The 11,741-nt window shown below is 41.8% G+C and overlaps 1 protein-coding gene across 1 annotated transcript; it reads right to left on the bottom strand.

The window, feature by feature from the left end:
- Window positions 1-8,174: 8,174 nt before the first annotated feature.
- Window positions 8,175-11,341, bottom strand: DEFB124 (defensin beta 124). Its single transcript, XM_036824142.1, has 2 exons — window positions 11,058-11,341; window positions 8,175-8,378 (listed from the first exon to the last, which is right to left on the bottom strand). Exons 1-2 carry the CDS (start codon window positions 11,113-11,115, stop codon window positions 8,224-8,226), a joined length of 213 nt encoding a protein of 70 aa, XP_036680037.1. The 5' UTR covers window positions 11,116-11,341; the 3' UTR covers window positions 8,175-8,223.
- Between the last annotated feature and the right edge of the window lie 400 nt (window positions 11,342-11,741).

Below are 11,741 nucleotides of genomic sequence, written 5' to 3'. Positions count from 1 at the left end.
CTATCTATTTTACGTTTGGTAGTGTATATATGTCCATGCCACTCTCCCACTTTGTCACAGCTTACCCTTCCTCCTCCGTTTGGCTTCCCGGGTCCCCAATCTACAAATTCCAGTAGGGGGTCCATTAATTTGGATGATCAAAAAATCCCCCCGGCAAATTCCCAAAGTAACCCCTAGAGGGCAGTATCTCCCCTTTGAGAATCTAGCCATTAACAGAGTCCTCTCTCCCAGGATCGTCTATTCTTTTGAGACAAATGGAGCTGCATCATAAACAAGATAACTTACCCAAATTCAACTACACGTGCTCAGAGAGAGAGAAAGAGACAAGGGGGGTTTTGTTTTTTCATTCAACTTACTGATATTTTCTTACTTTTTAAATCAAATTAATTTTGCCTTCTTTTTTTTTCCTTTGTCTACCTGACCCTTCAAGCAGGATTCTTTTTTAATTGAAGTATAATTGATTACAATATTGTGTTAGTTTCACGTGTACGGCATAGTGATTCAGTATTTTTGCAGATTAAATTCTGTTATAGGTTGTTACAAGATAATGGGTATAATTCCATGTGCTATACAGTAAATCCTTGTTGCTTATCTATTTTAAATATGGTAGTTTGTATCTGTTAATCCCATACCCCTAATTTGTTCCTCCCCCCTTCCCTCTCCCCTTGGGTAATCACAAGTTTGTTTTCCATGTCTGTGAGTCTACTTCTGTTTAGTATGTACATCCATTTGTATTAATTTTTAGATTCCACATGTAAGTGATATCATATAATATTTGTTTTTCTCTGTCTGACTTATTTCGCTAAGCATGATATTCTCTAGGTCCGCCCATGTTGCTGCAAATGGCAGTATTTCGTTCTTTTTCATGGCTGAGTAATAATCCATTGATATATATCATATCTTCCTAATCCAATCATTTGTTGATGTGCACTTGGGAGACTTTCAAATATTCACATAAATGGAATCATTCAGTATGTACACCTTTGTATCTGGCTTCTTTTGTTTAACATAATGTTTTTTGAGATTAATTCATGTTGTATGTTTCAGTGTATTGTTATTGTTGTTTACTGTTATCGTACCATATGGATGTAACTCAATTTATCTATTCATGTGTTGTTTCCAGTTATGAGATATTATAAATAAAAACAATCCACTTGGGTTATTTCCAGTTATGGGATATTATAAATATAACCACTACAAACATTAGGGAAGTCTTTGTATATACATATTTCTATTCTTGTCAGTAACTCTGCAACTATTTTTCCAAAGTGGTTGTCCATGTTACAGTCCCATCAGCAATATATTAGCATTCCAGTTGCTCCGTATCCTCACCGACACTCTCTATGGTCAGCCTTTTTTATATTAATCATTCTGGTGGTATGTAATGGCATCCCATTGTGAATTTAATTTTCATTTCCCTGATGCCTAATGATTTTGAGTATCTTTTCATGGGCTTATTGGCCATTTGTATATCTTCTTTTGTAAAATGTCTGTTTAAATATTGGCCACTCCATTATTAGATTGCCTTTTTCTTACAGATTTGTAGGCATTCTTTATATATTCTGGAAATAAGTCCTTTGTCAGATAAATGTTTTGCAAATATGAACAATAGCAGTCCAGATAAACCAGGAGAATCCCTCCTTGAGCCAGTGGCTGCATGAGTGGGGGAAGGGAATTGTCTCAATCTCTACACAAAGAAGGTACCTGTCAATGAAGACATCACACTTCATTGTGTGATTCCACTGCACAGAGATATTTATCTTTCATAAAAATGGCCCCTAAACATAAACTATTACTTCCTTTGGTGTTATCACCAGAGAAACACGATGTGCTCCATTGATGGAGGAAAGCTCTCTAAGTCAGTCTCCAGAAAGGCAACTTCCTGAACCATTTTCAAGAGTTATTTGGGCCATATGTGATTGTCACCTGGCTCTCAGACTTAAATGTAGCCCTGGCACAATAAAAAATTCCACTCAACACTCTGCCACCAAGAACCCAGGTGGGGAAGGGGGTGGGGAGTCACAAAAACCCACCCTGAACCTCCTACGGTATCCATCATTGTAACTTTGTTCTTTTCCTTTCTTGTAAGCCCAAAGGGATCCAGCAGATCAGCAGGATAAGAAACTCCTCTAACCTCTATTCTAATTGAAGAAACTCTGAAGCATGTGAAAATACATATATATATGAATATTACATATTTTATATATGAGCACTATATATACACAAACATATATTGTAACTTTTTAAAATATACATATAACATTTTTAAAGTTATATAAAAATGTATATATCCATTCTGACAAAATATGTAACAAAAGCTAACAGGGATTATGAAAAAGTGGTGAATATTTTGAAGCTCATCTGTTTTATTTTCCCATAATGTGTTCTAAGCATATTACTCCAGTTATAAAAATTGGAAATTAAAAAAATTGTTCAGGAGGCATTTTAGGGCTAAAAATCTTGTTTTGGAAGACTAAGCACATATGGAAAATGTTCATGATACACTGGCAACTAAAAAAAAAAAAAACCAAGACACAAAAAAATGTACAGTTTGATTCCATTTTATTTGTAAATCACATTTTATGTATTTTTTTATTTGTAGGTATTTATGTATAGCAAAAATACTGACGACTTTTGCCTTCTTATTTGTGTTTCTCTGTTTTCTAAGTTTTCTCCATTGAACATGTATTACTTTTACAATTAGAAGAAAAATGTTATTTTAAAAGTACAAAAACGATGAGCATGGAAGACAAAATCAAGTCCAGAGGACCAGGGTGGAGTGCCAGCTCCACCACTTACTGGGTGTACAACCTGGGCAACTTGCTTAACTAAGAGCTTCAGTTGCCTTATAGAAAAAGAGGTGATAATAATATCCTACGACTGTGAGAATTAAGTGAGATGATGTATGTAAAGCTGTTGGTACTTACTAAAGGCTAACTGATCTATTATTATCATTAGCTCAGCCATTCAGTGATTCTCTGGGGAATGTCTATGCTCTGCGTAGTACTTCTAAGCACCTATACAGAGCAAAAATCCCCCTCATCCACTTGGCTCACCTTGCACATCTCCAGTGCCATGGAGCGCCCTTCCTCCCAAAGCTTCCCCTTCACTCTGGCCTGTCATACCAATGGGTGGCTCTTGTTCTACTTCAGAACTAGTCTTTTTTCTTTTTTTTTTTAACATCTTTATTGGAGTATAATTGCTTTACAATGGTGTGTTAGTTTCTGCTTTATAACAAAGTGAATCAGCTATATATATATATATATATATATATATATATATCCCCATATCTCTTCCCTCTTGCATCTCCCTCCCTCCCACCCTCCCTATCCCACCCCTCTAGGTGGTCACAAAGCACTGAGCTGATCTCCCTGTGCTATGCGGCTGCTTCCCACTAGATATCTATTTTACATTTGGTAGTGTATATATGTCCATGCCACTCTCTCACTTTGTCCCAGCTTACCCTTCCCCCTCCCCGTGTCCTCAAGTCCATTCTCTTGTAGGTCTGCATCTTTATTCACGTCTTGCCCCTAGGTCCTTCATGACTGTTTTTTTTTTTTTTTAAGATTCCATATATATGTGTTAACATACGGTATTTGTTTTTCCCTTTCTGATTTACTTCACTTTGTATGACAGACTCTAGGTCCATCCACCTCACTACAAATAACTCAATCTCATTTCATTTTATGGCTGAGTAATATTCCATTGTATGTATATGCCACATCTTCTTTATCCATTCATCTGTCGATGGACACTTAGGTTGCTTCCATGTTCTGGCTATTGTAAATAGAGCTGCAATGAACATTGTGGTACATGACTCTTTTGGAATTGTGGCTTTCTTAGGGTATATGCCCAGTAGTGGGATTGCTGGGTCGTATGGTAGTTCTATTTTTAGTTTTTTAAGGAACCTCCATACTGTTCTCCATAGTGGCTGTATTAATTTACATTCCCACCAACAGTGCCAGAGGGTTCCCTTTTCTCCACACCCTCCCAGCATTTATTGTTTGTAGATTTTTTGATGATGGCCATTCTGACTGGTGTGAGATGATATCTCATTGTAGTTTTGATTTGCATTTCTCTAATGATTAATGATGTTGAGCATTCTTTCATGTGTTTGTTGGCAATCTGTATATCTTCTTTGGAGAAATGTCTATTTAGGTCTTCTGGCCATTTTTGGATTGGGTTGTTTGTGTTTTTGATATTGAGCTGCATAAGCTGCTTGTAAATTTTGGAGATTAATCCTTTGTCAGTTGCTTTATTTGCAAATATTTTCTCCCATTCTGAGGGTTGTCTTTTCGTCTTGTTTATGGTTTCCTTTGCTATGCAAAAGCTTTTAAGTTTCATTAGGTCCCATTTATTTATTTTTGTTTTTATTTCCATTTCCCTAGGAGGTGGGTCAAAAAGGACCTTGCTGTGATTTATGTCATAGAGTGTTCTGCGTATGTTTTCCTCTAAGAGTTTGATAGTGTCTGGCCTTACATTTAGGTCTTTAATCCATTTTGAGTTTATTTTTGTGTATGGTGTTAGGAAGTGTTCTAATTTCATTCTTTTACATGTGGCTGTCCAGTTTTCCCAGCACCACTTACTGAAGAGGCTGTCTTTTCTCCATTGTACATTCTTGCCTCCTTTATCAAAGATAAGGTGACCATATGTGCGTGGGTTTATCTCTGGGCTTTCTATCCTGTTCCATTGATCTATATTTCTGTTTTTGTGCCAGTACCATACTGTCTTGATTACTGTAGCTTTGTAGTATAGGCTGAAGTCAGGAGAGCCTGATTCCTCCAGCTCCGTTTTTCGTTCTCAAGATTGCTTTGGCTATTCAGGGTCTTTTGTGTCAGAACTGGTCTTGACTTGAGGTCCAAAGCTTTAAGTCCAAGTCCTAGCTCTGTGCCTTGGGAGCTCTGTGGCCTTAGACAAGTCACTTTCCCTCTCTGGGCTTGGGAGCCTCATCTGTAAATTATCTTGAGGAATCTTCCACCCTAGAATTGCTTTGTTTCCCTTGGCTTCTTAGGTGCATTCTTAGGATTTAGAAGCTTGGCCATAGGCTTAGATGAGGGTCTGTTAGGATACTGCATGGGAAATAGCCCTGCAAATGTGTAAGCTTCAGAAAACTATCTCATCTGTTTTGTCTTGTTTCAACCTTCAGAAGGACAATGGCTGCCTCTGACGTGACTGAGAGAAACTCAGCATCACTTCTGTAGAATTCCCACCAAAAATGCCAAAGCTGGAGCCAATCATGAGGAAACATCAGACAAACTCAAACTGAGGGACATTTCACAAAGCAACTGGCCTGGATGCCTCAAAACCGTCAATGTCATGAAAGACTACAGAACTATTCCAGATTAAAAGAGATCAAAGAAACATGACAACTGAATGGAATATGTGACCCAGGGATTTTCTGCAGCTAATCTAAAGATTAGACGATAGAAATTTGTCAATGTTAATGTCCTGATTTTTATAATTGTACCGTGGTTATATAAGAAAATGACTTTGGTTTTTAGGAAAAATCCACTGAACTATTTAGGTATAAAAGGGTATCATATCTGCCATATATATATATATGAAACTATATTCCTGTATAATTACATATGTATGTGTGTATATGTATATAGATGTATTCATATATATATGAAACTATATTCATATATAATTATATATGTATGTGTGTATAGGTATATATATATGGAGGAGGAAATGAAAAGGTTATAGTGGTAAAATATTCATATTTGGAAAAACTGGGTGAAAGATCTACAGGAATTCTTTGCACTATTGCAGATTTTCGGTAGGTCTGAAATTCCATGGAGAAGGCCAGTGGCATGCCTCTTGCTCCATAGAAGTGATAGCGATTGCAGCAGCTTTCACTTGCTGAGCACTTATAAAGTGCCAGATGCTCCCATCTGACCCCACAGCTACCCCACAAAGAGCTGTCATTATGCCCATTTTGAAGAGCAGGATGCTGGCATCAGACAGGGGAAGTGACTTGCCCCAATCACATGGCCTGTGGCCTGTACATGTCAGAGTATGAACTTGAGTCTGTCTGACTCCTCACTCCTAGAAATCATTACCATCTCCACTGCATGAAGGTCACAAATTCCCTTGCACTACATCTGGGAGTGTACAAAGAAAACACAGCTTCTTTATTCTTTGTAAAACAACTGAGGGGGAAGGGGTCTGAGTACAGAACTAAATTTAGTTCAGTCCAGCTTAATTCAACAATTTAAATAGTCTCTTGAGGTTTCTTGAGTTCTGAGGGACTTAATCTATTTGGTAAAATTGCTCAGGGTTTCGGATTCCTCCTCTCCTCTCCCTGCTCCTCCCAATTATGGTGGCCGGGGTAAGAATGAGGAGGTTGGATGGTCCAGTGCTGGCTGGCATCTGCTGGAGTCTGGGTAGTTTGAGTCTGTCACTGAGAACATCCACTGCTTCCAGCTAAGGTCAAGTCGTTGGTGAACTGATCTGGCATCCCTCAGACTCACTGAGGCCTAGTGGGACAGGAGACTGACACGTCACTTCATGTCAGCTCTCTGTCATTCTGTGGCCTTGTCTGGGGTTCTTATCCTCTTTCTAGGCTCTAGACATCAAGCCCACCTCGCCCCCACCACACTGGGTCCTAAAACAGGCCCACTGGCAATCAGTTCAATGTCTAGGCCACCCAGAAACTAAGGAAGGTACAGAGGCAGGACTGATATTCCGGTGGTATGCTTTGTTATTAAATAATGCAGTGCTTCCCTCCTGGTTGGTAAAAGGTGCTGCCCCAAGCCCTTGGGTGTCTCCTCCTCCACTCCAGCTGCTTCTGTCTAACCTAGGGATCCCCAGATCCCTCTCATATCAGAAACTAAAGAGTTAACACCTGGCACAGCAGGCGGCCTCCAAGACTGTGCTCCAGCCTCAGGCTCAGCACCCCTTCTGAGGTTAAGTACTTTGAAATTCACCACTCCTCTCTTAGCCTGGCCATGCAAGGTCCATTCTCCTATTCCAAGGCTACCCTGACCTTCTCCAAAAACTCTCAAAGGACAGTGGACAAGAGCCCTTCTGCCCTTGGACTTCCCCTCAATTTATGCAACGTGCCTGCCCCTTTCCGGGCTCAGTCCCAGAGAGAAGGTGGGCCAACACCAAGGGTCTTCTCCAACTCCCTTTCTCCCAAGCTCAAGTTTACTATAGAGGCTAAAACAGCTGGATAATTTCTTTCCCAGCCTCCCTTACATCAGGAGTAGCCCTGTGACACAGTTCTGGCCCATGAGAAGTAAGCAGAAGTCTGCTGAGGGGGATTCCAGGGAAAGTTTTTGCTTTCCTGGTGCAAGTGAGAAACTAGCCCATGCCAACCCTCCCCCACTTCCTGCTTTAAACAAGGACGTTATGCCTGAAGTTTTGGTAGCCATTTGCTACCCAAGAGGATCCCAGATGTTTGCCCTGACATGGTTGCTACCTACCTCCAGATTTCTTTTGATGTAAGAAACATAAGCCCCTACAAGTTGAGTTTCCTATTTTTTTCAGCCAAACACAATCCTGATACAGGGTAATTAGAATGCACGTCTGTCTACCTACTTCCCGGACTCTGCTCATATTTTCTCCCTGCCTTGCTGTTCCCAGTTCCTTGGTCCTGGGAGAGGCAGACTTTTCCTCTGTCACCCCTCCCTGCATATGTGAAAACTTGGCTTTCATAAAATCCTCATGGTCCTTTCTACCTGGACAGCCTCTTGAAATACTAACGTAGAGGATAAATGAACATAGAAAAATCCTTTCACTCTCAACAGGCCCTGCCTTTCAAGCCGAATGTACCATCTCATTCTGAATACCAGAGGCTTATTATTAACTCTATTATTACTAATTATTACCATTATTATCTCTTATCATTACTATTAACTCTTATTAACTCTATCTTTCTTTTTGCATTCCTTCTATAAACTCCGAATCTCCTGATATTATCATTATCCCCATTTTACGGATGAGGAGACTGGGAAGGCTTATGGAAGTTGAGTAATTTTTCCGGAGTTAGATGGAGTGAAAGTGATACAGGCTGGACCGGAACCATTTACAATGGTCATTAATGCCCACTCTCCTCGGATACCTCACTTCCCTCCATCAACCATCCCTCCATCCCTCCCACATTCTGGACCTCCCCCACCCCTCACCCCAGCCCCAGGGGTGGCAAGGCAGTGACAAGAGGAGACAGCTGGCTGCTTGTGTTTTATTGGAGAGCAAGGATGTCAGCCCCAGAACCAGCTAAACATTTTCAGGCTTGGAGGCCAGAGGCTTAAGTCCATAGGGGAGACAGCACAGGGAGGCATCCGGGCACAGGTGCATGTAGGTTTCGTACTTCGTGCAGTAAGGCCGGCAGGCCCCATGGCCCTTCCAGCACCGTTTGAATTCACTTCTCCCTATGCAGGGGAAGACCCCGGGTCACAGAGCCACCCAGGGGTTGCAGGTTATATCACTGGTCACAGATTTAACAAGAGATCAAGGTCACAGATTAGACCACTGACCACAAGTTAGACCACAAGCTACCAATTAGCTCTCTAGTCATTTGTTAGATAGACTCTGGTCGTAGAGCAGCCCTCAGGTCATAAGTTAGGCCACAAAACAAGAGCTATGACCACAGGTCAAGGGTTAGACTAGAGGTAACAGGCTAGACCACTAGCCATAGATAATACAATCAGTTATCATTTAGACCACAGATCTCAGTCGAGGTTAACCCACACATCATAATTTAAACCACTGGTTACAAATCAGAGATGAATTTCTCATCCAGGTTAACCCACACCCCAAGTACACTCTAAGCACTTTTCATAAAAACAGTATTCGATTATAGTTTGTCTTATTATAATCGCAGTATATGGGTGAAGGAAACCAAGGCACGGAAAGATTAACAAATTTGCCCAAGGTCACACAGCCGTTAAGGAGCAGAGCCAGCCTTCGAATCCAGGCCATCTGGCTCCAGAGTCCAGACTTGTAACCATTATTCAAACTGCATTGTACACATAGGGACCTGTTTAATGTTAGGATTTAGTGAAGAAATTTCCAACCATGGGCCATGAAAAAGGTGAGGCTTTGGGTCAATATCCCCTCCAAGGGTCTTTGGTCACAGCACGGGGTGGGGCAGCTCCTTCATTTATTCATTCAGCAAACATGGGGCACTGGGAGTATCACAGTGAACAAGGTGGCCATGGTCCATGCCCTCAAGGAGCTTCCACCTGACAGGGAAGGGGGTTAAAACCCAAGCAAATAAATACAATAAGTAGAGTTGCGGTAAGTGCCCTGAAGTAAGTGATCAGGGTGCTGTGATGCAATTAGGGCAGGTGTGGGAAGTGAGGAGAGAGGAGGACCACTTAGGCCTGTCACAGTGATATTTCTAGATATATGACCCAGCAACTCGGAAGAACTGGGACTGAGTAGGAGGTGGAGGGAAAAAGCTTCCCTGCCTCACCCTGGATTAAAAGAGATCCCAAGGAATCCTCACATGATACCTTGGGCCTACCCATAAGTGTTATTCAGCCCATCCTCATCCTGCCAAGGTAGAGAATCTTACAATGATACAGAGCTGGCATCAAAATCTCTATGAGGCAAAGAATCCACGCTCCAAAGGGGGCACACAGTGCAATGGTTAACGGTGCAGTGTGAACCCAGCTCAGACCCCCTGCGTCCAAATCCCAGCTCTGCCATTTCCCAGCTGAGTAACCTTGGCCTCAGATTCATTTTCTGTACAACTCTCTTTCAGAGGGCAGTTATAGGGGATTTAATCACTTTAGCACAGTGCCAGGCACATAGTACATACTCAATAAATGGAAAGCAAGGTTATCAGAATGACAGCTTAGAGAGTTGGAGCACCCAGGGCTCATTCTAGGCCAACCCCTCTCATGCTTCAGATAAAGAAGGGAAGGGATTTGCCCAACTTCTTCTAACCAGTAAGTGGTGGGTCTGGAACCAGAACCCAAGACCTCGACTCCCAGGTGAGGGCAGTTCCTATAACAACTACTCTTAACACACCATCGCATTTCAACCTTCCAACAACCCTGAGATACAGAAGTTATTATTTTCTCCTCCATGATCCGTTGTCCCCTCCTCATATCTTGGACTTCACCTCCATCCACTTTTCTCCTCGTGCTCCCCCCTCCGGCCTCCCTGGCCTCCTCACTGCTCCTCAAGCACATCTATCACCTCCTGCCCCCTGGTCCTTGCTGCTTCCTCTGCCTGCAATGATCTCCTTCGTATTCTCACTGTAATCAGATCTCTGCTCAAACTCACCTCACGTAAAATAAGACATCTGAAATTTACTTCAAAATAATTCACCGAGGAAGAGGGAGCAGGTGAATAACAAAACAGCATTGGTTCAAGTTAATAATTGTTGAAGTTAGGTGATGGATACATGGGGGTTTTTATACTATTTTTTGATTTATGTTTGAAATTTTCTAAAATAAGAAGGGTTCTTTTAAAAACTCATCATTATGTTATTCTCCATTTTTGCATGTTTACATTTTTCCATAATAAAAAGTTTTTTTAACTTGCTTTGTTCGTTGTATTATTCTCTCTACTTTCATGTACACTTGAAATGTTCCAAAATAAAAAAAAAATTTTTTTTAAAGTATCAGAGGTCTTTTTCAACCATCCCCATCAGCTCTTCCATCACTCTCCACATGCACCTGACACACTAACCTCTTCTCTTGCTTTTATTCTTCGTAGTACCAATACTTATCTCTAACATATTATATGTTTATTTGGTTATTTTCTGTCTCTACTAACTAAAATATCAGCTCCATGAAAGCAAGAACCTTGTTTGCTTTCACTGCTTGATTCCCAGAAATTGTAATAGTGCTTGGAACACAGTAAATATCTTTATAATGAATATTTGTTGAGTAAATCCCATTTTAAAAATGAGGAACCAGAGGTATAGGCTGATTCAGCAACTCACTCTAAGCTGCCCAGCAAGTCAGTGGTGAGGCCAGAACTTAAACGCTGGTCTAGGCCTCCTCTGTCCCCCAGAAGCTGAGAACCTATCCTTCATTTCTACACATACACATATACACATGCACAAACACACACACATACACAGGTGATGTTACCTGGCGGCACATGAACCAGGACCAGGAGAGCCACAAAAAGCAGAAGCAGCTGTGTCATGGCCACAGGGCTCTAGATGGGGGCAGGGGGCCACTGGGGAAAACACAAGAGAAGAGGAACCAAGCACACCGAGTCTTGCTGCCTGTGGCCCAGCCTTTATTGGGCTGCAGATCAAGGCAGGAGTGTGGGCAGCAGGAGACCTAAGTGGGAGTCTGAGGCCCTGTGGTCCCAAGGATATAGTGGACCTCAGCCAGCTACGTGGGGAACTGGTCAGCCATACCCTCTGGAGGTTGCTGAGCTCTGAAGCTGGGGACAGAATGTCCTGAAGCAATGCTTGGGGTCAGAAACTGTACCTCTTCCCCACCTGAGAGGGTGGGGAAAGCCTTGGTTTCAGAGAGACCTGGTTCAATGCCAGCATCTCCCTCTAATCACTATGATACCTTGGACAAGTCACTTAGCCTCTGTGAGCTCCAGGTTGTCACCTAGGAAATGATGACAAGCCCCCCTTGCAAGACTAAATACATGGAGGTTCCCTTCCCATGCCGAAAACACGGGACCAGAACTCACTGACGCATTCAAACAAGCATGTACAGTTGACCCTTGAACAACACAGGGGTTAGGGGCGCCAACCCTCAACGGCAGTCAACAATCCACTTATAACTTATAGTTGGCCCTCTGTATCTGCA

The sequence above is a fragment of the Balaenoptera musculus genome, chromosome 15 (assembly GCF_009873245.2).
Source record: "Balaenoptera musculus isolate JJ_BM4_2016_0621 chromosome 15, mBalMus1.pri.v3, whole genome shotgun sequence".
Classification (NCBI taxonomy): domain Eukaryota; kingdom Metazoa; phylum Chordata; class Mammalia; order Artiodactyla; family Balaenopteridae; genus Balaenoptera; species Balaenoptera musculus.
Note: the sequence above shows the minus strand (reverse complement) of the source record. Positions and strands in the feature narration are given on the sequence as shown.

Bases quoted from the DNA above. Each gene is read 5' to 3' on its own strand.
- DEFB124 (XM_036824142.1), bottom strand. From the start codon at position 11,115: ATGACACAGCTGCTTCTGCTTTTTGTGGCTCTCCTGGTCCTGGTTCAT. The intron at 8,379-11,057 runs GTAACATCACCT...TCCCCTGCATAG, and splicing joins CCTGGTTCATGTGCCGCCAG to GGAGAAGTGAATTCAAACGG.